At 42.1% G+C, this 22960-nt stretch overlaps 1 protein-coding gene across 1 annotated transcript; it reads right to left on the bottom strand.

Moving 5' to 3' along the window:
• Window positions 1-5858: 5858 nt before the first annotated feature.
• LOC126175108 (uncharacterized) lies at window positions 5859-22717 on the bottom strand. The gene is made up of 2 exons (XM_049921700.1): window positions 22642-22717; window positions 5859-7324 (listed from the first exon to the last, which is right to left on the bottom strand). Exons 1-2 carry the CDS (start codon window positions 22715-22717, stop codon window positions 6153-6155), a joined length of 1248 nt encoding a protein of 415 aa, XP_049777657.1. The 3' UTR covers window positions 5859-6152.
• Window positions 22718-22960: the final 243 nt, after the last annotated feature.

Genomic DNA, 22960 nt, shown 5'->3' with positions numbered 1-22960 from the left:
GTATTGTGACGAGCCAGTTGCTCGGCCACCATTCACCAGACGTTTTAAATAGGAGAGATCTGGAGAATGTGCTGGCCAGGGCGGCAGTCGAACATTTTCTGTCTCCAGAAAGGCCCGTACAGAACCTGCAAAATGCGGTCGTGCATTATCCAGCTGAAATGGAGGATTTCGCTGGCATCGAATGAAGAGTAGAGCCACGGATCGTAACACATCTGAAATGTAACGTCCACTGTTCAAAGTGCCGTCAATGCGTGTAACCAATGGCACCCCATACCATCACGCCGGGTGATACGCCAGTATGGCGATGACGAACACACGATTCCAATGTGCGTTCACCGCGATGTCGCCAAACGCGGATGGGACTATCACGATGCTGCAAACAGAACCTGGATTCCTTCGAAAAAATGACGTTTTGCCAGTCGTGCACCCAGGTTCGTCGTTGAGTACACCATCTCAAGCACTCCTGTCTGTGATGCAGCGTCAAGTGTAACCGCAGCCATGGTCTCCGAACTGATGTTCTATGCTGCTGCAAACGTCGTCGAACTGATCGTGCATATGGTTGTTGTCTTGCAAACGTCGCCATCTGTTGACTCAGGGATAGAGACGTGGCTGCACGATCCGTTACAGCCATGCGGATAAAATGCCTGTCATCTCGACTGCTAGTGATACGAGGCCGTTGGGATCCAGCACGGCGTTCCGTGTTACCCTTCTGAACACACCGATTCCATATTCTGCTAACAGTCATTGGATCTCGTCCAACGCGAGCAGCAGTGTCGCGATACGATAAACAACAATCACGATAGGCTACAATCCGACCTTTACCAAAGTCGGAAACGTGATGGTACGCATTTCTCCTCCTTACACGAGGCATCACAACAGCGTTTCACCAGGTAACGCTAATCAAGTGCTGTTTGTGTATGAGAAATCGGTTGGAATCTTTCCTGATGTCAGCACGTTGTAGGTGTCGCCACCGGCGCCAACCTTGTGTGAATGCTCTGAAAAGCTAATCATTTGCATAGCACAGCATCTTCTTCCTCTCGGTTAAATTTTGCGTCTGTAGCACGTCATCTTCTTGGTGTAGCAATTTTAACGGCCAGTAGTGTAAATACGAGAAACGGTTCGTGGTGAATGCGCACAATTACGAGGAGGTCGTTATTTTGATGAACATTCCCCCTTTCTTCGCACCTCTATCGCTCTTGGCAATGAACCTTTAATAAAAGCCAGAAAAATTTCACATAATAATCCTACTTATTAAGACGACGGGCAGGAAATCTCCCCTTCTATAACTGAAATCAACGCTGGTCTTGAATAATATCATACCATAGAGGTCGAAATTGTAGATTTTACCTAAAGAAAAAAATTTTGGAAACCTAAATCTATCAAGAGAAAGAAAACTGGCGTTCTACAGATCGGAGCGTGGAATGTCAGATCCCTTAATCGGGCAGGTAGGTTAGAAAATTTAAAAAGGGAAATGGATAGGTTAAAGTTAGATATAGTGGGAATTAGTGAAGTTCGGTGGCAGGAGGAACAAGACTTCTGGTCAGGTGACTACAGGGTTATAAACACAAAGTCAAATAGGGGTAATGCAGGAGTAGGTTTAATAACGAATAGTAAAATAGGAATGCGGGTAAGCTACTACAAACAGCATAGTGAACGCTTTATTGTGGCCAAGATAGATACGAAGCCCACACCTACTACAGTAGTACAAGTTTATATGCCAACTAGCTCTGCAGATGACGAAGAAATTGAAGAAATGTATGATGAAATAAAAGAAATTATTCAGATAGTGAAGGGAGACGAAAATTTAATAGTCATGGGTGACTGGAATTCGAGTGTAGGAAAAGGGAGAGAAGGAAACGTAGTAGGTGAATATGGATTGGGGCTAAGAAATGAAAGAGGAAGCCGCCTGGTAGAATTTTGCACAGAGCACAACTTAATCATAGCTAACACTTGGTTTAAGAATCATGATAGAAGGTTGTATACATGGAACAACCCTGGAGATACTAAAAGGTATCAGATAGATTATATAATGGTAAGACAGAGATTTAGGAACCAGGTTTTAAATTGTAAGACATTTCCAGGGGCAGATGTGGACTCTGACCACAATTTATTGGTTATGACCTGTAGATTAAAACTGAAGAAACTGCAAAAAGGTGGGAATTTAAGGAGATGGGACCTGGATAAACTGAAAGAACCAGAGGTTGTAGAGAGTTTTAGGGAGAGCATAAGGGAACAATTGACAGGAATGGGGGAAAGAAATACAGTAGAAGAAGAATGGGTAGCTTTGAGGGATGAAGTAGTGAAGGCAGCAGAGGATCAAGTAGGTAAAAAGAAGAGGGCTAGTAGAAATCCTTGGGTAACAGAAGAAATATTGAACTTAATTGATGAAAGGAGAGAATATAAAAATGCAGTAAGTGAAGCAGGCAAAAAGGAATACAAACGTCTCAAAAATGAGATCGACAGGAAGTGCAAAATGGTAAGCAGGCATGGCTAGAGGATAAATGTAAGGAAGTGGAGGCTTATCTCACGAGGGGTAAGATAGATACTGCTTACAGGAAAATTAAAGAGACCTTTGGAGATAAGAGAACCACTTCTATGAACATCAAGAGCTCAGATGGAAACCCAGTTCTAAGCAAAGAAGGGAAAGCAGAAAGGTGGAAGGAGTATATAGAGTGTCTATACAAGGGCGATGCACTTGAGGACAATATTATGGAAATGGAAGAGGATGTAGATGAAGATGAAATGGGAGATACGATACTGCGTGAAGAGTTTGACAGAGCACTGAAAGACCTGAGTCGAAACAAGGCCCCCGGAGTAGACAACATTCCATTGGAACTACTGACGGCCTTGGGAGAGCCAGTCGTGACAAAACTCTACCATCTGGTGAGCAAGATGTATGAAACAGGCGAAATACCCTCAGACTTCAAGAAGAATATAATAATTCCAATCCCAAAGAAAGCAGGTGTGGACAGATGTGAAAATTACAGAACAATCAGTTTAATAAGCCACAGCTGCAAAATACTAACACGAATTCTTTACAGACGAATGGAAAAACTAGTAGAAGCCGACCTCGGGGAAGATCAGTTTGGATTCCGTAGAAATACTGGAACACGTGAGGCAATACTGACCTTACGACTTATCTTAGAAGAACGGTTAAGGAAAGGCAAACCTACGTTCCTAGCATTTGTAGACTTAGAGAAAGCTTTTGACAATGTTGATTGGAATACTCTCTTTCAAATTCTAAAGGCGGCAGGGGTAAAATACAGGGAGCGAAAGGCTATTTACAATTTGTATAGAAACCAGATGGCAGTTATAAGAGTCGAGGGGCATGAAAGAGAAGCAGTGGTTGGGAAGGGTGTAAGACAGGGTTGTAGCCTCTCTCCGATGCTATTCAATCTGTATATTGAGCAAGCAGTAAAGGAAACAAAAGAAAAATTCGGAGTAGGTATTAAAATCCATGGAGAAGAAATAAAAACGTTGAGTTTCGCCGATGACATTGTAATTCTGTCAGAGACAGCAAAGACCTTGGAAGAGCAGTTGAACGGAATGGATAGTGTCTTGAAGGGAGGATATAAGATGAACATCAACAAAAGCATAACGAGGATAATGGAATGTAGTCGAATTAAGTCGGGTGATGTTGAGGGTATTAGATTAGGAAATGAGACACTTAAAGTAGTAAAGGAGTTTTGCTATTTGGGGAACAAAATAACTGATGATGGTCGAAGTAGAGAGGATAAAAAATGTAGACTCGCAATGGCAAGGAAAGCGTTTCTGAAGAAGAGAAATTTGTTAACATCAAGTATAGATTTAAGTGTCAGGAAGTCGTTTCTTAAAGTAAAGTGAAACATGGACGATAACTAGTTTGGACAAGAAGAGAATAGAAGCTTTCGAAATGTGGTGCTACAGAAGAATGCTGAAGATTAGATGGGCAGATCACATAAATAATGAGGACGTATTGAATAGAATTGGGGAGAAGAGGAGTTTGTGGCACAACTTGACAAAAAGAAGGGACCGGTTAGTAGGACATGTTCTGAGGCATCAAGGGATCACATATTTAGCATTGGAGGGCTGCGTAGAGGGTAAAAATCGTAGAGGGAGACCAAGAGATGAATACACTAAGCAGATTCAGAAAGATGTAGGTTGCAGTAGGTACTGGGAGATGAAGAAGCTTGCACAGGACAGAGTAGCATGGAGATCTGCATCAAACCAGTCTCAGGACTGAAGACCACAACAACAACAACAAATCTATACTAGGATAGTGTACGGCTGCCAAAGCTGGAAACTGTTAGCAGATGATGTAAAGCTTCTGGAAGCAATGATTATTTGTTTATGGAGGCGGATAACGCAATCTGTTGAATGGAAACGAAGATAAATTCACTGGTATTAGAAGCAGAAAGTAAACAGAAAAAACACCGGAGGTCGAAAATTATCCTTTTTTCGACACATTCTAAGGCATAACAGCAAATTTTAAACATTTTCTATGATGAGATTGTTGGAAAGAAAGGAGGGAGAAAATCAAAAAAGAAATTGAAAGATAAACTGATGTACAGCATGTGGCTACGAAAAAAGTACAGACAAAAGGTATGAATAGTGACAGTGACAAAGCATAGCCTTTAGTAAAACGATAACATTTATAACGCCAGGAATACGTCAGCTGTTCAATTACAGTAACTTCTGAAATGTTCCTGAATAATATATTAACGACTATTAGACAGGTTTCCAAATGTTTCTGCAAATGTTAATGCAAAATATAGCGAAACATTTCTTTAGATATTCTGTTTAGATACTATTATCATTTAAGCACGCACACACACACACACACACACACACAGAGAGAGAGAGAGAGAGAGAGAGAGAGAGAGAGAGAGAGAGACTATTGAATGCGCTAGGTCGACGTTTCGTGTCATAGACCTGACTATATGGGAGAAAGTACTAGCGGATTATTGAGGAGTATGACGCCTAAGTAAGTAGAAAGAAATGGTCGACGGCCCATTGACTAAATTCGACATACAGGATGATACCCGGTATGTAACCGATGTTGACTTTCCGGATGACTTCCACTAGTAACAAGTACACATGTTTCGGCTTCATAAGAGTAAAATACGCAAAATACGGAGAAATACTAAGCGCAACTCTCCTACTCAACAGGTCCTGTTCGCTTAATAATTCCAGGCATAAAATCACATTCTTTGTTTCCTGTTCTATCTACAGCACATCCTCGCGTAATCTGTCTTCCGGCAACCGTTTACCCTAAGAGAGGGAGTAAATGGAAAATTCAGACTCAAATGTCACGGAATTTTCTCTTACCCAGTCGCTATACAATTAATTCAACACGCAGGAGAAACACTTAGTCTCAAGGACTGACATCTAATAACAGTACTTTGTATAACACGATGATGTAAAATTAAATGTTAAAATATGCATATATTTTCATTCATATTGTAGTTTTGAGCTCAATTTCCGTACTTGCAGGAAGTAAGAATGAATTAAAGATGGGTCCGCCTTTCTGAAAGTACACAAAATATGGTTTTTTACACAAAAATATGTTTCACGACATTTGTGGCATAATCAGTGGATATTTTCTTTTATTTTTCTTAAATGCATACATACAGATAATGTTTAGGTTAAGAAATACGTTACATAGATTTTGCTGTTATTTACACTCATCTTGTTTTTTCCACTCTAACCTTGTCCTGTAATCATACAACTAAAGCGTAAAATCGGATAAAACTGTGAAATTTGCTGTGTTTTATATATCATATATACATAAAGTCTAGCATTCTCATGCTGTCATCTAAAAATAAAACTTACTCTAAAATAAACGTGTCATAAATGGAACAAAATTATTCGTACTGGACAGGTTTACTGAAACTGGTAGAAATAAATTTCAGAGAGAGAGGTGGAATATGTAAATCAAAAGCCACAATTATCTCTTAACTTTAGGCTTATGTCTTCAAAGAAGGCTCAAAGAAAATACAATTAAAATATGGATATCGCCAAAGTTCAAAGACTGTGAACTAACCGAAATAAAGAGTTGCAGATGTATTTACATTTCTTGTTGGATCCCGTAGACGTTTTGAATGCGATTTTCGTTTGGTGTGACTTCCATGCGGTTTTTGAAGATAATTCGAACTGCCTTCCAGTTGAGACCATTACGTAAGCAGAGAGGTAACGCTGAGGCTGGGTGCGTCGGCCACAGATTTCTTGAAGTCTGCATATTCACAGCAGTACGAGTAGCCGTTCTTCTGGCTTTTGGGCTTCCATTTTATCCAGGTGATATTGGGGCATACGTTTTTGCAGATGTAGTAGTCAGAGCCAGGGTTCTTAATGTACGGGTTGTTTACACCCAGGAACACTACAGCTGCCTTAGTAACCGCCTTGTACACAATCTTCCAGAAGAGCTTCGGCACTGGGATGTAGTTGCCGCCGTCAATACAAAGAAACAACTGCGTCTTGTAATTCGTCTTGCTGGGCAGCGTTGTGATACCGTGCGTACCCGTGTAGATTTCCAGCTCGGTTCCGTTATTCGCAGCATAGGAACGTACATTGTCCTCCATGGTTTCCCAGTTGCCACCATTGAATGTTTGCCACTGCGGCGCAGAGTTCATGTAGAAGAACGTGACGTACCTCTGCGCGACGAGACTGAAATCAGTCCTAGCAGTGAGGTGTCCTTTGGAAAGGAAGTAGTTTTCCCTTGCAGAAGTGGAGTTTATTTCAGAAATGTACGTTGACCCGAGCTTAGGGTCCCCCAGCAGCCTGCCGACCGTGTTGACTTGGGTGGTTCTATTGTAATAATACTCCATGTCAATGTTGCTGAAGAAGGTGCCACGTAACCATTTCTTGGGCCTGCTGGAATCGTTCTGTTTGCCCCCTATTTCGGCGACCATCGTGAAGTGGTCGTACACCGTGCTGTAGGAGCGATTGTCGAAGCAGGCGTCGATGAGCGTGTAGAAGTCGGAGCCGACCTGGAAGCCCAGCTGGACCACCTGGTACTGGCCTCTGCTGCCGCACGATTGGGCCGATTGGGCCGGAATCCGCTCCGACGGCTTCGGCTTGGACTTGCATGCGAGATCAGTGAAGTTGTACGACTTCCCATTGATGGAAAAAGTGGAGCCGGAGACACAGGAGGCTGTCGCTTGCGGCTGTTTCGTGACCTGGATGATGTTGCCGGGACACGCGACGATGATCTGCTGGTTCTGGCTGAGCGAGATCACCCCCGAGGAGTCCGGCGTGACGAAGCCGTGCACGTCTTTGCTTCCGCCGGGCTTCAGCAGCAGCGGCTGTGGGGAGGGCATCTTGGATCTGTTCACGTCCACCGAGCAGCCTGAAATTTGAATAGAAATGTCATTCTAACTGCACTGATAAGTTAGTTTCACAATAGGCTGCAAAAAGATTACAGTACAGAATACTGTGAAAGTATTTGCACACTCTAGTTCACTGTTTCAAATTCGTTTACTTCAGATTTGTACCGAAGTCAGAGCAAGTGTTTGCTGTTGTTTCATCTAAAATCACAAAACAGGTTAACCTACGCAAGAGAGAATCAAAGACAATTAGATGTCAAAAAGAATGTAATACACAGCTGGCCACCAAAGTTATAAACTAGGAAGGATATCAAATATCGAAATTGTACATTAGGACGTCGACTATACCATGAAGCTGCTTTGTTAGTTTCGTAATCGTTGCAGCGACGTTCAGTCACTTGTGAGACGTCCACACAGCTCACGACTCACAGCGCCAGCGGACCAGCATGAGGGAAATTCGAACCCCATAGAGTGAGTGCCAGAGACGCCTTCTGCACACACGCAGGGGATAGCTCGGTGGATGCCCTAGCCTCGCTTAAGAAAGGGCGCATTGTGAAGAACCTGGCAGAAAATGCAAAACGTGCTGATAATTGAGAGGATCCTGCAGACAATGGGATGGAGTGCAGATACAAAGTGCTAAGGATTCGCAGATGGAGGCGTGTGAAATTAAAGAGCAGCAGATTCTTAGACGAAGCACGAACATGAGGCTATCCAGGCCTCATGCAGATATAGCCGTTACAAAGAAGTGTTGTGTGGCAACTAAGGAATGGGGACAAACAACGGAACAATATGCGACCAACGCAGGGAACAGCCTGACAGTGAAAAAGTGAGATTGATTCCAATTCCTGTGTCACACACCACTTCACATCGGATACAAAATTCCGAACCTGCATTGGAAGCGTGGTTATGGAACAGCGTTTAGTCATTGGGAGGCAGTGCAGATTTAGTCTTCCAATGAAAGGAAGAAAGTTTCAAGGGTCTGTGAGCTTAGAGAGTGGTGAGAACGGTAGAGGACAATACTGGAGGCAGCGCGGGGCAGCAAGATGACGTGGTGCTCCCCACCCATTGTTTGGATCTGCCTCCCGTCACCGCGATACCTGTGTTCCGGCTACGGCAACACAGAGCGACAACGCTGATACCGCACCCGAGCATGGGCTGCCGACTCGATGCCGCGTCTGCCGCTACCACACGACCCGCCGTGACGACCCACCAACGCATATGTTGCCGACGTCACCACAGGACGAGCGACCTTTCTGGCTTACAAGGGTTCAGCCGAAAATACAAGTCTGCCTGTACTACACTACTGGTCATTCAAATTGCTAGACCACGAAGACAGGAAGAAGATGCTGTGATATACAAATGATTAACTTTTCTTTTGTTTCATTTACTGCTTGCTCAATATACAGATTGAATAACATCGGGGAGAGGCTACAACCCTGTCTCACTCCCTTCCCAACGACTGCTTCCCTTTCATGCCCCTCGACTCTTAGAACTGCCATCTGGTTTCTGTACAAATTGTAAATAGCCTTTCGCTCCCTGTATTTTACCCCTGCCACCTTTAAAATTTAAAAGAGAGCATTCCAGTCAGCATTATCAAAAGCTTTCTCTAAGTCTACAATTGCTAGAAACGTAGGTTTGCCTTTCCTTAATCTTTGGTTCAAATGGCTCTGAGCACTATAGGACTCAACATCTTAGGTCATAAGTCCCCTAGAACTTAGAACTACTTAAACCTAACTAACCTAAGGACAGCACACACACCCATGCCCGAGGCAGGATTAGAACCTGCGACCGTAGCAGTCCCGCGGTTCCGGACTGCAGCGCCAGAACCGCTACACCACCGCGGCCGGCTCCTTAATCTTTCTTCTAAGATAAGTCGTAGGGTCAGTATTTCCTCACGTGTTCCAACATTTCTACGGAATCCAAACTGATCTTCCCCGAGGTCGGCTTCTACAGCTTTTTCCATTCGTCTGTAAAGAATTCGCGTTAGTATTTTGCAGCTTTGGCTTATTAAACTGATTGTTCGGTAATTTTCACATCTGTCAACAACTGCTTTCTTTGGGATTGGAATTATTATATACTTCTTGACGTCTGACAGTACTTTGCCTGTCTCATACATCTTGCTCACCAGATGGTAGAGTTTTGTCAGGACTGGCACTCCCAAGGCCGTCATTAGTTCCAATGGAATGTTGTCTACTCCGGGGGCCTTGTTTCGACTCAGGTCTTTCAGTGCTCTGTCAAACTCTTCACGCAGTATCGTATCTCCCATTTCATCTTCATCTACATCCTCTTCCATTTCCATAATATTGTCCTCAAGAACATCGCCCCTGTATAGACCCTCTATATACTCCTTCCACCTTTCTGCTTTCCCTTCTTTGCTTAGAACTGGGTTTCCATCTGAGCTCTTGATATTCATGCAAGTGGTTCTCTTTTCTGCAAAGGTCTCTTTAATTTTCCTGGAGGCGGTATCTATCTTACTCCTCGTGAGATAAGCCTCTACATCCTTAAATTTGTCCTCTAGTCATCCCTGCTTAGCCATTTTGCACTTCCTGTCGATCTCATTTTTGAGACGTTTGTATTACTTTTTGCCTGCTTCATTTACTGCATTTTTATATTTTCTCCTTTCATCAATCAAATTCAATATTTCTTCTGTTACCCAAGGATTTCTACTAGCCCTCGTCTTTTTACCTACTTGATCCTCTGCTGCCTTCACTACTTCATCCCTCAAAGCTACCCATTCTTCTTCTACTGTATTTCTTTCCCCCATTCCTGTCATTTGCTCCCTTATGCTCTCCCTGAAACTCTGTACAACCTCTGGTTTAGTCAGTGAATCCAGGTCCCATCCTCTTAAATTCCCACCTTTTTGCAGTTTCTTCAGTTTTAGTCTACAGTTCATAACCAATATATTGTGGTCAGAGTCCACATCTGCCCCTGGAAATGTCTTACAATTTAAAACCTGGTTCCTAAATCTCTGTCTTACGATTATATAACATATCTGATACCTTTTAGTAGGTTGTATACATGGAAGAATCTCCAGGATTCTTCCATGTATACAACCTTCTTTTATGATTCTTGAACCAAGTGTTAGCTGTGATTAAGTTATGTTCTGTGCGAAATTCTACCAGACTGCTTCCTCTTTCTTTTCTTACCCCCAATCCATATTCACCTACTATGTTTCGTTCTCTCCCTTTTCCTACGCTCGAATTCCAGTCACCCATGACTATTAAATTTTCGTCTCCCTTCACTGCCTGAATAATTTCTTTTATCTAGTCATACATTTCTTCAATTTCTTCATCATCTGCAGAGCTAGTTGGCATATAAACTTGTACTACTGTAGTAGGCATGGGCTTCGTGTCTATCTCGGTCACAATAATACGTTCACTATGCTGTTTGTAGTAGCTTACCCGCACTCCTATTTTTTTATTCATTATTAAACCTACTCCTGCATTAACCCTATTTGATTTTGTATTTATAACCCTGTATTCACCTGACTAGAAGTCTTGTTCCTCCTGCCACCGAACTTCACTAATTCCCACTATATCTAACTTTAAACTATCCATTTCCCTTTTTAAATTTTCTAACCTACCTGCCCGATTAAGGGATCTGACATTCCACGCTCCGATCCGTAGAACGCAAGTTTTCTTTCTCCTGACAACGACGTCCTCCTGAGCAGTCGCCGCCCGGAGATCCGAATGGGGGACTATTTTACCTCCGGAACATTTTACCCAAGAGGACGCCATCATCATTTAACCATACAGTAAAGCTGCATGCCCTCGGGAAAAATTACGGCTGTAGTTTCCCCTTGCTTTCAGGCGTTCGCAGTACCAGCACAGCAAGGCCGTTTTGGTTATTGTTACAAGGCCAGATCAGTCAATCATCCAGAATGTTGCCCTTGCAACTACTGAAAAGGCTGCTGTTCCTCTTCAGGAACCACATGTTTGTCTGGCCTCTCAACAGATACCCCTCCGTTGTGGTTGTACCTACGGTACGGCTATCTGTATCGCTGAGGCACGCAAGCCTCCCCACCAACGGCAATGTCCATGGTTCATGGGGGGGTTTAATCTTATATAGTAATTAAACTAGAAGACTTATCACAAATATGGATATTAAGACAATTTGCCGATATCAAACTAAGCGACAAGTTGAGGGTATCAGAAACTAAAGGAAATACGAACATAGCGGAATGGGGTAATTATCAAATCTAAAACATCAGATATGTAGCAGATACGAAGAATGTAAAGGACAATAGTAATATTAACTTGATACCACATGCTTAAGCAAAACTAAATGTCCCCATGAATTAGAGAAGATAAAATGAAAAATTATAAAGAGGAATAATTTAAGGCAACATGAAGTGTGAAGAAATGTATCAGAAACTTTATCTAGTCCTTACAGATAGAACATTTCATCAATTAACGTGGCGGAGGCAATAATATGAACACTCCAAGATTGCTTTAATTGTTCATAATATTAAGATACGTGTTTGATACCCAGGTAAGTACTAATGAAAACGATAATATTCCAGAAGTAGTGGCAGATGAGTTGTATAAAAACGATCGACCTACGAAGGAAGGTCTTCTACTGGTCCAACCCATCGTCCAAGTCGTGGGAGATGCACAACGGCAAGAAGCAGGGGATTGCCAATGGGGTCAAAGTGCTGCGGGGTCTGCGTTTGTTCCGAGACCGTAGTTGTGGAGATCCTACAGGAGCCCAGAAAGAGAGGGCCATTGTGACTACGATGAAGGTACGATAGGCTCAGCCATTCATTAGTGTGCAATCCATTTCCTTTGAACAAGCAAACGAACCTCGGATCGAAACCAATACCGCAAGTGACAAAGCCTTTGACAAGAGCTGCCAGTTATCTCGGCCAACATGGTTCCCATGAAGGAGAGATTTCTCCAAAAAATTTGTAAGTATTGGGACTACTAATACTGTATTCTTATGAAAGGATGCAAGACTCCTGGAAATCACACAGATAATTACAGAAGGGAACGCACTGATAATGGTACTAAGTTAAGTAAGAAAAAGAGGTGATTAGGAAGAGACAACAGAAGAAATGATGTCGCAATAATAGCAGCTACAGACCTGGAGAAAGGGGTACTTAAAGTGTAAGGGACAGAATAATTGAACTTAATTATAGAAGGAAATAATCTTGATGTAGACCAGGTTTATCCTCCTCTGATAAAATGTGAAAGAGACGAGAAGGGTGAGTTTTTCACTAAACTGGAATATTCTCTAAAATATAACACGACTGTGGTTGTAGAAGTCTTAGTTAGCAAGGATAGAAGTAGGTATGAAACAGTCACAGAAAAGATCTCAGAAATGTGGATATTGCTAGACACACGTCTGAGAAATTCATGAATAATTGGTAATGGACGATATAAGAAATGAGATAGCCACATGTCTGACAGATACAGTTGGAGCTTGGAACAGAAATCCATAGTACCCAATATAATAATAAATGAAGGAAGAGAAAAATTTAGAAAAGATGCATATGGAGGAAAGAGAAAGGCTAAAGTAAAGCTCTCGGAACTGAAAGATAAAGAAATACAGGACATATTCGAGGAGAAGATTAAGGCACTGCTTCCTATAGATGAGAGGAAGGATGAAGAGCAGAAGAATGGAGGAGGTTGGAACTGGCCTTAGTCAAGGAAGTACATCAACAAAAATCAGACACAAAGAGACTTCACGATGGAATGAAAAAACTGCAGAAGAAGTCAAGAAGGAGAATAACGCAAGGAGAGGAGGGTTCAAAAACAGAACGGAACATAATGGAGATAAATGGGAACGAGTAAGCAGAGCATCAAGGAAAATGAGGGCACTGACCAACAAGATGTCTCGGGAAAAATTCACGAAAGATGTAGTAGAGAATTTACAGATGACAACAAGATGTTACGCTGCATGTTAGGTAACAGAAGGATCCAAAAACAAAATACTTCAAAAGGCATCAACATAAAAGGAAAACTCGTGCCTTCATTGAGGAAATAGAAAGAGAAGATCTGTAGATGTTGGATGCAGAGAAAGCTCTATTTTAAATGACAAGTGGCAAAGCTCCTAGGTTAGAAGACATCACGCTAGAATGTACAAAGGTATAGGACCAAACGGAATCCAGTATCTGTACAGAATAGTGTTTGGACGTATCGAAAGATTCCTGATGATTGGACAAAGGCAGTTGCTATACGAATCTTTAAACAAGGGTAACAAGGTGCACCGTGAGATAGTACTACTGTACCACTGCAAGCAGATTTACAGAAAGATAACTCACAGGGAATCAAGAATAAGATATAACCACAATTAGGAGAAAAACAACAAGGAATACAACCCGAAAAATCAACTACAGACATATTTACAGCCAGACAGTTGCAGAAAAGAAATGGGGATTTGGGAAAGGTATGGTAACTGAATTTATAGGCCTAAAAAGGCTTATGATGATGTCAGAAGGGATGATATATGGCTCACTGAGAACATATTGGAACGGTCAAAAAGAATGCAACTCAGAATCAGAAACATATGCAATAAAGGACTGAAATATGTTTTAATGAATGGCAAAAAATCAGAATGCTTTAGAACGGACAGAGGAGTTCGGGAAGGATGTGTGTTCTCACTAGTGCTTTTTAATATAGTCATGGACCACATCATAAGGAAAGTTCGCCAGGGGTCAACAGGATATAATGGGAAAGTCGTAGCATATATTGACGTTGTGATGATTTGGGAAGAAACTGCGCACAAACTGGAAGAAAAGTTAAACGTCTGGCAGAGAGTAATTGAGGAATAAGCCATGGAATTAAGTGTAACAAAAAGGAGGTAGTGAAAATCAGCAGGACAAATGAAAAACATTAAGAATTTAAGTTGCAATGGAAAAATTATTAAAAAAAGCAGACGCTTCCGAGTATCTAGAATGCAAATTAACCAAGGACTAAATTTTGGAAAGAATATAAAATTAATAAAAATTTGGTTATTGTATATGGAACATAATTAGAAATAGGAAAATACCCGCCAAAGCAAAGATCATGGTATACAAGTCATGTTATCTACCACTTTTGACGTATGGATCACAGTGTTGGACTTGGAAAAAGACAGAGCTGAGGAAAAAGCAAGCAGCAGAGATGCGTTTCTACGAGGAATTCTGGATAAGACGAGAAGGGACATGATAAGAAATTAGAAGATACGAAACATCCTTCAGATCAATCCCCTAAAAGAAAGTATGGCTACAAACAGGCATAAATATTTTGGCCATGAGAAAGGAGTGGCTTTAGAAAGACTTCCAGAAGAGCCCTAGAATGGACAGAATCTGGACCAAGACCAATTGGAAGACCACGAACAACATGGAGAAACAAGGTGAAGTTGCAAGAGTTGTGTATATTGTCTGCGGAGTAACACATTTCCTTGCAGCGTGAACAGTGTTCTATCTCTCAAGAGAGGAGAGAGGCAGGAAAGGAGATATCGGCATCCATAACGTAAACGGGAAAGAATATGTGTAATCGCTACATAGAAGATAAAACAGTTTAAATTAAAAATGTAGTCATACAACTAGTTTACAATAATTTTCCGTTTCGGATGGTTGAAAGCAATGGACAAAATAAGCGATGTCTTCAAAACTAGGCTTCCGATATGTCGAAATGTAAAGTCTACAACGAATGTGTGTCACTACTTTTGATCTATATTAGTAAATAATAAGTGACGAAGTAGGTATCTATTAGCTACTTTAATTATTATGTGAAGATACTGGCCACCTTGGCAAGACAGGTTTTCTGTTATTTCTAGGTACTTTATTTGATGCGAAAGAGTTCCAGTCTTACCTGAAGGAAAACTAAAAAGCTGCAGATAAACGGATTTTCATTTTACTTTTACAGTAAATACAATTACGGCGAAATCATACCACACAAAATCATGCCATTGCGATACAATCTTATTGAGTGAGATTGGTGAGCACTTAACAACGGAATGGTCCTACAAGACATATCGAAAGTTACCATCAAATCTTTTACACAGGAAGAAGTCAACTAAAGAAATGCATTGCCAAGATTTTGGCTGCTAAGAGGCACTGCAAGTGTTTTATAAAAAATGTTGAAGTTGCACGTTTTTGCCGCCCGAAGAACAGCTTGTAACAGCGGTTTGTACATACCTGCCCGCCAAGTGCGAGACTCGGTGAACCACTCACACAGACAGCAATTTCAAGCACGTAAGGCCTAGTTTACAATGGAGTGAATGAAAGCGAACACATGCGAATGAGCTTTGCCAAAAATTCCCCAACATTCCCTTTTATAAGGGTAGAATCGTTTGTACTAGAGGGAACAGAAGCCAACATGAGGTAGCGAACATTACCTATGAAAGCTGTGTTATTAGTTTTTAGTTTTTGGAGCTAATATTCGGTATACAGGATACAACTCTATCTTGTTGAAGCCACAGTGCGAAACTTTGGTATATAATGAGGATTATTTTGCGTGGCGAGCGCAATATTATTGACGGAGTGTGCAAAAGTCGCAGGGAAGGAAGAATTCAAGTGTCTTAATTTGTATGTAAGCGTGACACGCGTGGACATCGTGCACTTTAAACGGAGTTGCAGCTCCATCTCTCCTTAGCACTGGTCCAAAATTTTCCTTGTATGTCTTGGATTCTCATTACGACTGAGGGGAAATCTGTAAACAGAATACTAATTACCGAAACAGATAATGCACAGATGATTGGAGCTTAAAAATACTGTTCCGCTGATAAACCTGAAATGCGAGGGCCGGTCGCGGTGGTCTAGTGGTTCTAGGCGCGCAGTCCGGAACAGCGGGACTGCTACGGTCGCAGGTTCGAATCCTGACTCGAGCATGGATGTGTGTGATGTCCTTAGGTTAGTTAGGTTTAAGTAGTCCTAAGTTCTAGGGGACTGATGACCTCAGATGTTAAGTCCCATAGTGCTCAGAGCCATTTGAACCATTTTTGAAATGAGAGAGAGGTATCGGATATTATGTTGTTTGATAACTTCCTGAAAAATGCTTTCCACTGTATTGTAGTAAGTGTAGGCGTTGGGAACAGTAGCTGTGGGAATGAGCAGAAAACATTTTAAAAACTGAACCGAACAATGTGAAATAATAATCACGAATTGATTATACATCTTTGTATAGTAATATATTTCCGTGTATATAATTTTCAACAAAACTCCTAACAGAGCCTTACAGTATCACGGTCTCAACGAAATGTAATTTTCGTGTTCCTTTTGTTTTTCATTTTCTTACGGGGTATAGAATTGTTTGGTGATTTATGTACCCTTGAAAATACTATGTACAGTTGTCTGTAAGTAAAGATGGGATTTGGTAAATACAACCGCCCGCATCTCGTGGTCGTGCGGTAGCGTTCTCGCTTCCCACGCCCGGGTTCCCGGGTTCGATTCCCGGCGGGATCAGGGATTTTCTCTGCCTCGTGATGGCTGGGTGTTGTGTGCTGTCCTTAGGTTAGTTAGGTTTAAGTAGTTCTAAGTTCTAGGGGACTGATGACCATAGATGTTAAGTCCCATAGTGCTCAGAGCCATCTGAACCATTTTTTTGTGAATACAACCCGGCTCTTCGAAGCGTTTGTCCCTGCGAATCGCTTACAGTGATCGCAGTTGCAATTTCAATAGGAAACTGTCTTCTTGTCAGTTCAAAACGATTTCACGGATCAGATGATGTTTCCGTGGTGTACAATATGACAGTAGCCTTTTCTTTTAATGTAAAATTATGTGACGGTAACCCTGACGAATCCAATGAATATACAAATTCTACAAGATACATCTGGTTGTCAGACCACTCGTCGTACAGTACAGCGTCACAACTGTAGTAAACGCGAAGTGTATAGTGTACAATGTCGCTCTCGCTTCTTACTTGGTATATCACTAAGGCCACAGTAACATCTAACTGTGCCCTAGTCCTGATGGTAATAAGTAAATCACAATTCAAGGCGACAATGACAAATCTGGTTTTTTTCGTTTCAGTAAGTACATTCGTTTAGAAAAGACAACTTTTCCGACGGGAAAAGATAATGGACTACCGCAGCGGGCACGAATGTTATCAGTGTACAAATTATGTAGCTAATAAGTACTTTAAAACAAATAAATTCGTTTGCTATATTTTTGAACTTCCATTGCTATAAGTGTGAATCCTGAATCCTTCCTGGTCATGCTGACAAAGTTTTATGAATTTATTTGTAAAACTATAGACAGTCGGAATTAAAATGTACTGTGGTGCCTCTCCTGCTCCAAATCGGCCCATTTGACGTCCTACCCCCTTAAATGCAATGACGAGTAGCTATTAAAGGAGGAAGAGAGAATAGAGCAAGAATACAATAATAGGAACTTCATACCATGTACCGAATTAAACAGAATTTCTCGAAAATGTCTCTGTCAAACAGAGAAAGTAAAATGACAATTTAATAACAGAAATACACATATCACAAAAACTTTTGCGTCACCCCGGTTTCCAGAATTCCTGAAGATAGACGTTGAGTGTAGATATTGTATCAGTCCCTTTGACTATTCAGAGATGTCACTAAATCCGCGCAAAGATGTAAACAACCATGCATGTGCAGCGCCTATTAGACAGCCGATCAGTTCCAGTCATTCCACCAGGAAGGACGTACACGGCTCGTGTTGTCTGTAGTTCAGCCATGCCTAGACGATCAATACCACTGTTCGATCGCGTCCGCATTGTTACATTGTGCCAGGAAGGGCACTCGACAAGTAAATTGTCCAGGTGTCTTGGAGTGAACCAAAGTGATGTTGTTCGGACGTGGAGGAGATACAGAGAGACAGGAACTGTCGATGACATGCCTCGCTACTGCAATGGATGACCGCTACCTACGGATCACGGCACGGAGGAAACCTGACAGCAACACCACCATGTTGAATAATGCTTTTTGTGCAGCTACGGGACGTCGTGTAACTGTGCACAATAGGCTGCATAATGCGAGACTTCACTCCCGACGTCCATGACGAACTCCATCTTTGCAACCACGATACCATGCACCGCGGTACAGATGGGCCCAACATGCCGAATGGACCGCTCAGGATTGGAATCACCGATGAGTGTCTCAAATGACTTCGAGACAATCGTCGGAGATGTACTTGGAGGCAACCCGATAAGGCTGATCACCTTAGATACACTGTCCAGTGAGTGCAGCAAGGTGGAGGTTTCCTGCTGTTTTGGGGTGGCATTATGTGGGGCCGACGTAAGCCGCTGGTGGTCATGGAAGGCGCCGTAACGGCTGTACGATACGTGAATGTCATCCTCTAACCGGTAGTGCAACTATATAGGCTGCATATTGACGAGGCATTCCTCTTCATGGACGACATTCCGCGCTCCCATCGTGCACAGCTTGTGAATGGCATCCTTCAGGATAACGACATCGCTCGACGAGAGTGGCTAGCATGTTCTCCTGACATGAACACTATCGAACATGCCTGGGATAGATTGAAAAAGGCTATTTATGGACGACTAGACCCACCAACTATTCTGAGGGATCTACGCCGAATCGCCGTTGAGAAGTGATACAATCTGAACCAACAGTGCCTTGATGAACATGATCAGTGCCACGACAAATACAGACACGCATCAACGCAAGAGGACTGCTATTGGGTGTTAGAGGTACCAGTGAATAAAGCAATGTGGACCACTACCTCTGTAGGTCTCGCTGTTTGGAGGTACAATATGCAATGTGTGGTTTTCATGAACAATGAAAGGGGCGGAAATGATGTTTATGTTGACCTCTACTTTTTTTGATGTGTGTAATTGAAAATAATATGAAGTATGAAGACTGTGCGAAATACTGCATGAATAAAATAAGACAGTACCTTAAGTTAACAGACGCAACGTTTCATCATGTAAGACGACATGGAAAACAGTAAAAGTATTAGAAGATAGTTTTAAAGGCTTACGACGTCCAAGAGATGAACTAGATATACAGATAAATATAAATCAGTATAATGGCGTTCCAGAAGTAGCGGCAGACGAAGTGTATAAAGCCGTTCAGTCTATGAAAGGAAAGGATGGCAATGAGAAGTGACAATATTTGAACAGAAGTGTTCAGAGTTGGAGCCAACTGATACAGAAAGAACTTGCAAAAATAGATACTGAGTATCTGCAGGGGTAGACATTTCGCTGCAGTGAGAACAATATTCTGTCTGCCAAGACAGGAAACAGGCAAGATATAACAATAAGATGTCATCATCCGTTCCGCAAACGGGAGAGATTATGTATAACCACTACATGGAAGAGGAAATAGTAGAAATTAAAAGTGTAGTCATAGAACCAGTGTATAAGATTTTATATTTACGGTAGTTGAAAACAGTGGATGTACGAAAAATTTCGATAAAAAAAATAATTTCTTTGTGACTAAAATTCCAATAAGTCTTAAGCGGGAGGCATAAAAATGTTGTAGAGTTATGGAACATTTTTTTCTTCATGAATTATGACATTCTTGGAAAAGGAAAATCTCATCTATAAGAATCAACTGGATTTCGCTGAGGTCTGTTCCTCCATGAGATCCACAGTGGCGTACACAATGGTGCTCAGGTTGATGCCGTGTTCCTTGACTTCAGGAAGGCATTTGACACCGTACCACACTGCCGTTTAGTGAAAAATATATATATATCGGAGCAGATTTGCGATTGGATTCAAGACTTCTTCGCAGGCAGAACTCAACACGTCGCTCTTAACGAAACAAAACCGACAGATGTAAAGGTAATTTTCGGAGTAAACCAAGGAAGCGTGTTAGGACCGTTATGTTTGTAATATAAGTTGACCCTGAAGGTAAATAAATGTGTCATATTGCTCATACACAGGAAAATATATCCACTACTGTATAGCTACACTATTGATGACAAACCGCTGGAAACAGTATCTACTGTAAAATTTCTAGGTGCATCTACCCACAGCGACCGTAAGTGGAACGACCACATAAAACAAACAGGGGGGAAAACCAGATGCCAGACTCAGATTCATAGCAATAATATTAAGGAAATGTAACTCATCCACGAAGGAAGTGGCTTATAATGCGCTTGTTGAAAAGATTCTTGATTATTTTGCATCTTGGAATACCTACCAGACAGGAGTGATAGGAGAAAGAGATATATATATATATATATAGAGAGAGAGAGAAGATCCAACGAAGAGCGGCACGTTTCGTCACGGGATTGTTTAGTAGGTACAAGAGCGTTGCAGAGATGCTCAACTAACTCCATTAGCAGACGTTACAAGAGAGGCGTTATGCATGATGGAGAGGTTTTGTATTGCAATTTCGAGAGAGCACTGTCCGGAAACAGTTGGACAACATATTACTTCCCTCCACGTACGTCTCGCGTAATGACCATGAGGAGAATATCCGAGAAATTAGAGCCAATACAGAGCTTTACGGCAGTCATTCTTCCTATGCGCTGTTCTAGAGTGGAACAGGATTCGAGGGCTCAGTTAGTGGTACAAAAAGCACTCTCCACCACACACCATTAGGTGGTTTGCGGAGTGTGATATAATTGTACAATGTGTATCACTATTTTTGACTTATGGCAGTGGAAGAAGTACGGCGATGTGAGGCTGTTCGAGAACAGAGGGTTTCTCAGCGACCAGTGGAGAGCTCCCAGTTATGAATTACAGGAAGAACGGGAAAACAAACAGATTACTGAAAAGTCTGAAGTGGACGAGATAGTTGTGGATCTACGACTTTCTTTGCTGTATTCCAGTAGATAAGAAGAAAAGAGAGGGAGACAGCGGTGGAGTGAGAGGTGAGGAAATGACATCACAAAACATACAGAAGCCACATCCGAGAAGATCGCGAGGTCTTTTACCAACTGTGGCTGCGAATAACTAATGATGATGATGATGATGATGATAATGATGACGGTGATAAGATTAAAACAAAATTGATAAACAGCATCAAATCACCCAGACTGTTATCCCTTCCCTCACTCTACTATGTCTTAGTCGGTGCTCACGTATCCTGAGTGTTGAATTAGGCCACTAGATATGTTTGCATTACTGAACTTACAGCCTGTATAAAAATGTCAATTGTCTGTAATGGTGACTGTAGAATTCACGAAGGCTAAAGTCGTATAGAGAATTAAATATTGGAAAATGACTTCTGTATTTAGGGCAATCGGTGATAACATATGCAAACGGTCTAGTGGGAAACATCGCGAGCTTGTGAGACTTAGCAGATAGTACTGTTGTATACAAGAAAGGCAAGCGCAGAACACCGTAGCGAAATGCAAGAACTCTTCCAGAGGACTGTCAGTTGAGCCTCAATTTAAACAAATGTAACGTACTGTACACAAATAGGCACAATGACCATAATTACATGGTTACAAGATTGATGAACACGCATTGAAAGCAGTCACATCCAGTTACTATATGGAAGTGTGTACTCAAAGCAATTAAATGTGGAACAACCGCAAGAAACTAATCCTAGGTAAGACAGATACTAGAGACCTTTGGGCTAAATCTGAGGAAGTGTAGTCCAGACAGGTAGGAGGCAACTTACGAAATCCTTGCTTAACTGACACTTTAATATTATATTAGGCTGATAGTGGAGATAGAGGATAGCCACAGAAGAACAGTGTGTTTCGTCGCAGGTTAGAATAACACTCGCCAAAGCGTCGCGGAGGTATTCATCTCCAGCGGCTAAGGCTGCAACAAAGGCTTGCCAAACACAGTGCGGCTTAGTGTTAAAATTTCGTGAGCGCACTTTCCTGGAAGAGTCAGCGAACGTATTGCTTCTTCCTACTCATATGTCCGCCTCTGGTAGCTGAGTGGTCAGCGCGACGGAATGTCATTTCTCAAGGCCCAGGTTCGATTCCCAGCTGGGTCGGAGATTTTCTCAGCTCAGGGACTGGGTATTGTGATGTCCTTATCATCATCATTTCATCCCCATCGACACGCAAGTCGTTGAAGTGGCGTCAACTCGAAAGACTTGCACCATGCGAACGGTCTACGCGACGGTAGGCCCTAGCCACACGGCATTTCCTATTCATATCACACGAAAAGGCCATGAAGATAAAATTAGAGGCTTACCAATACTTATTGTTCTTCCCGCTTACTATTTGCGACTGCAGTAGGAAAGGATTAAAGAACAGTGGTACATAAAGTACCATCCGCCGTACACCATACGTTCGCTTGTGGAGTACAGATGCTAATTTAGATGTAGAAAACGAGTGGAACTATAAGTAAAAAAAAAAAAATCGATTAAGCCAAACCGGACCTTCAAATGCAAGTGTATAATGAGCGTTTGCTATTAGTTTGGACTTACGGCAAAGATACGTGGACGTTTAATGGAAAATAGAAATGTGTGGTTTGAGGGACGAGGTGTGGTACGTGTAGGGGAGGCACCGTACCTGCACGAGGAAGCGAGGAGGCGTGGCCAGCCGTGGCGAACAGCAGTACCAACAGCAGAGTCGGCAGGGGGGCCATCGTGGAGTTCGCACTGAGGGACCTGCGGCCGCCGCCCGCTTATATTGCGTGCGCCGATACTGTAACTCTTATCTGCCAGCCAATGGAAGCTCGTTAGTAGCGTCACGTGTCTTGAGGAGCACCGAGGTAGGACAGTGTGGAGAGAGAGGTTCAACTACCTGTAACGTGTATGTCACTTAGGTAAAATCTCTTACATCATAACGTCAGGCGCTGTGGTGGGGTTTTCAAATACAAGAGTTAGAA

The sequence above is a fragment of the Schistocerca cancellata genome, chromosome 1 (genome assembly GCF_023864275.1).
Source record: "Schistocerca cancellata isolate TAMUIC-IGC-003103 chromosome 1, iqSchCanc2.1, whole genome shotgun sequence".
Lineage (NCBI taxonomy): Eukaryota > Metazoa > Arthropoda > Insecta > Orthoptera > Acrididae > Schistocerca > Schistocerca cancellata.
This window is presented reverse-complemented; position numbering and strand designations above follow the sequence as displayed.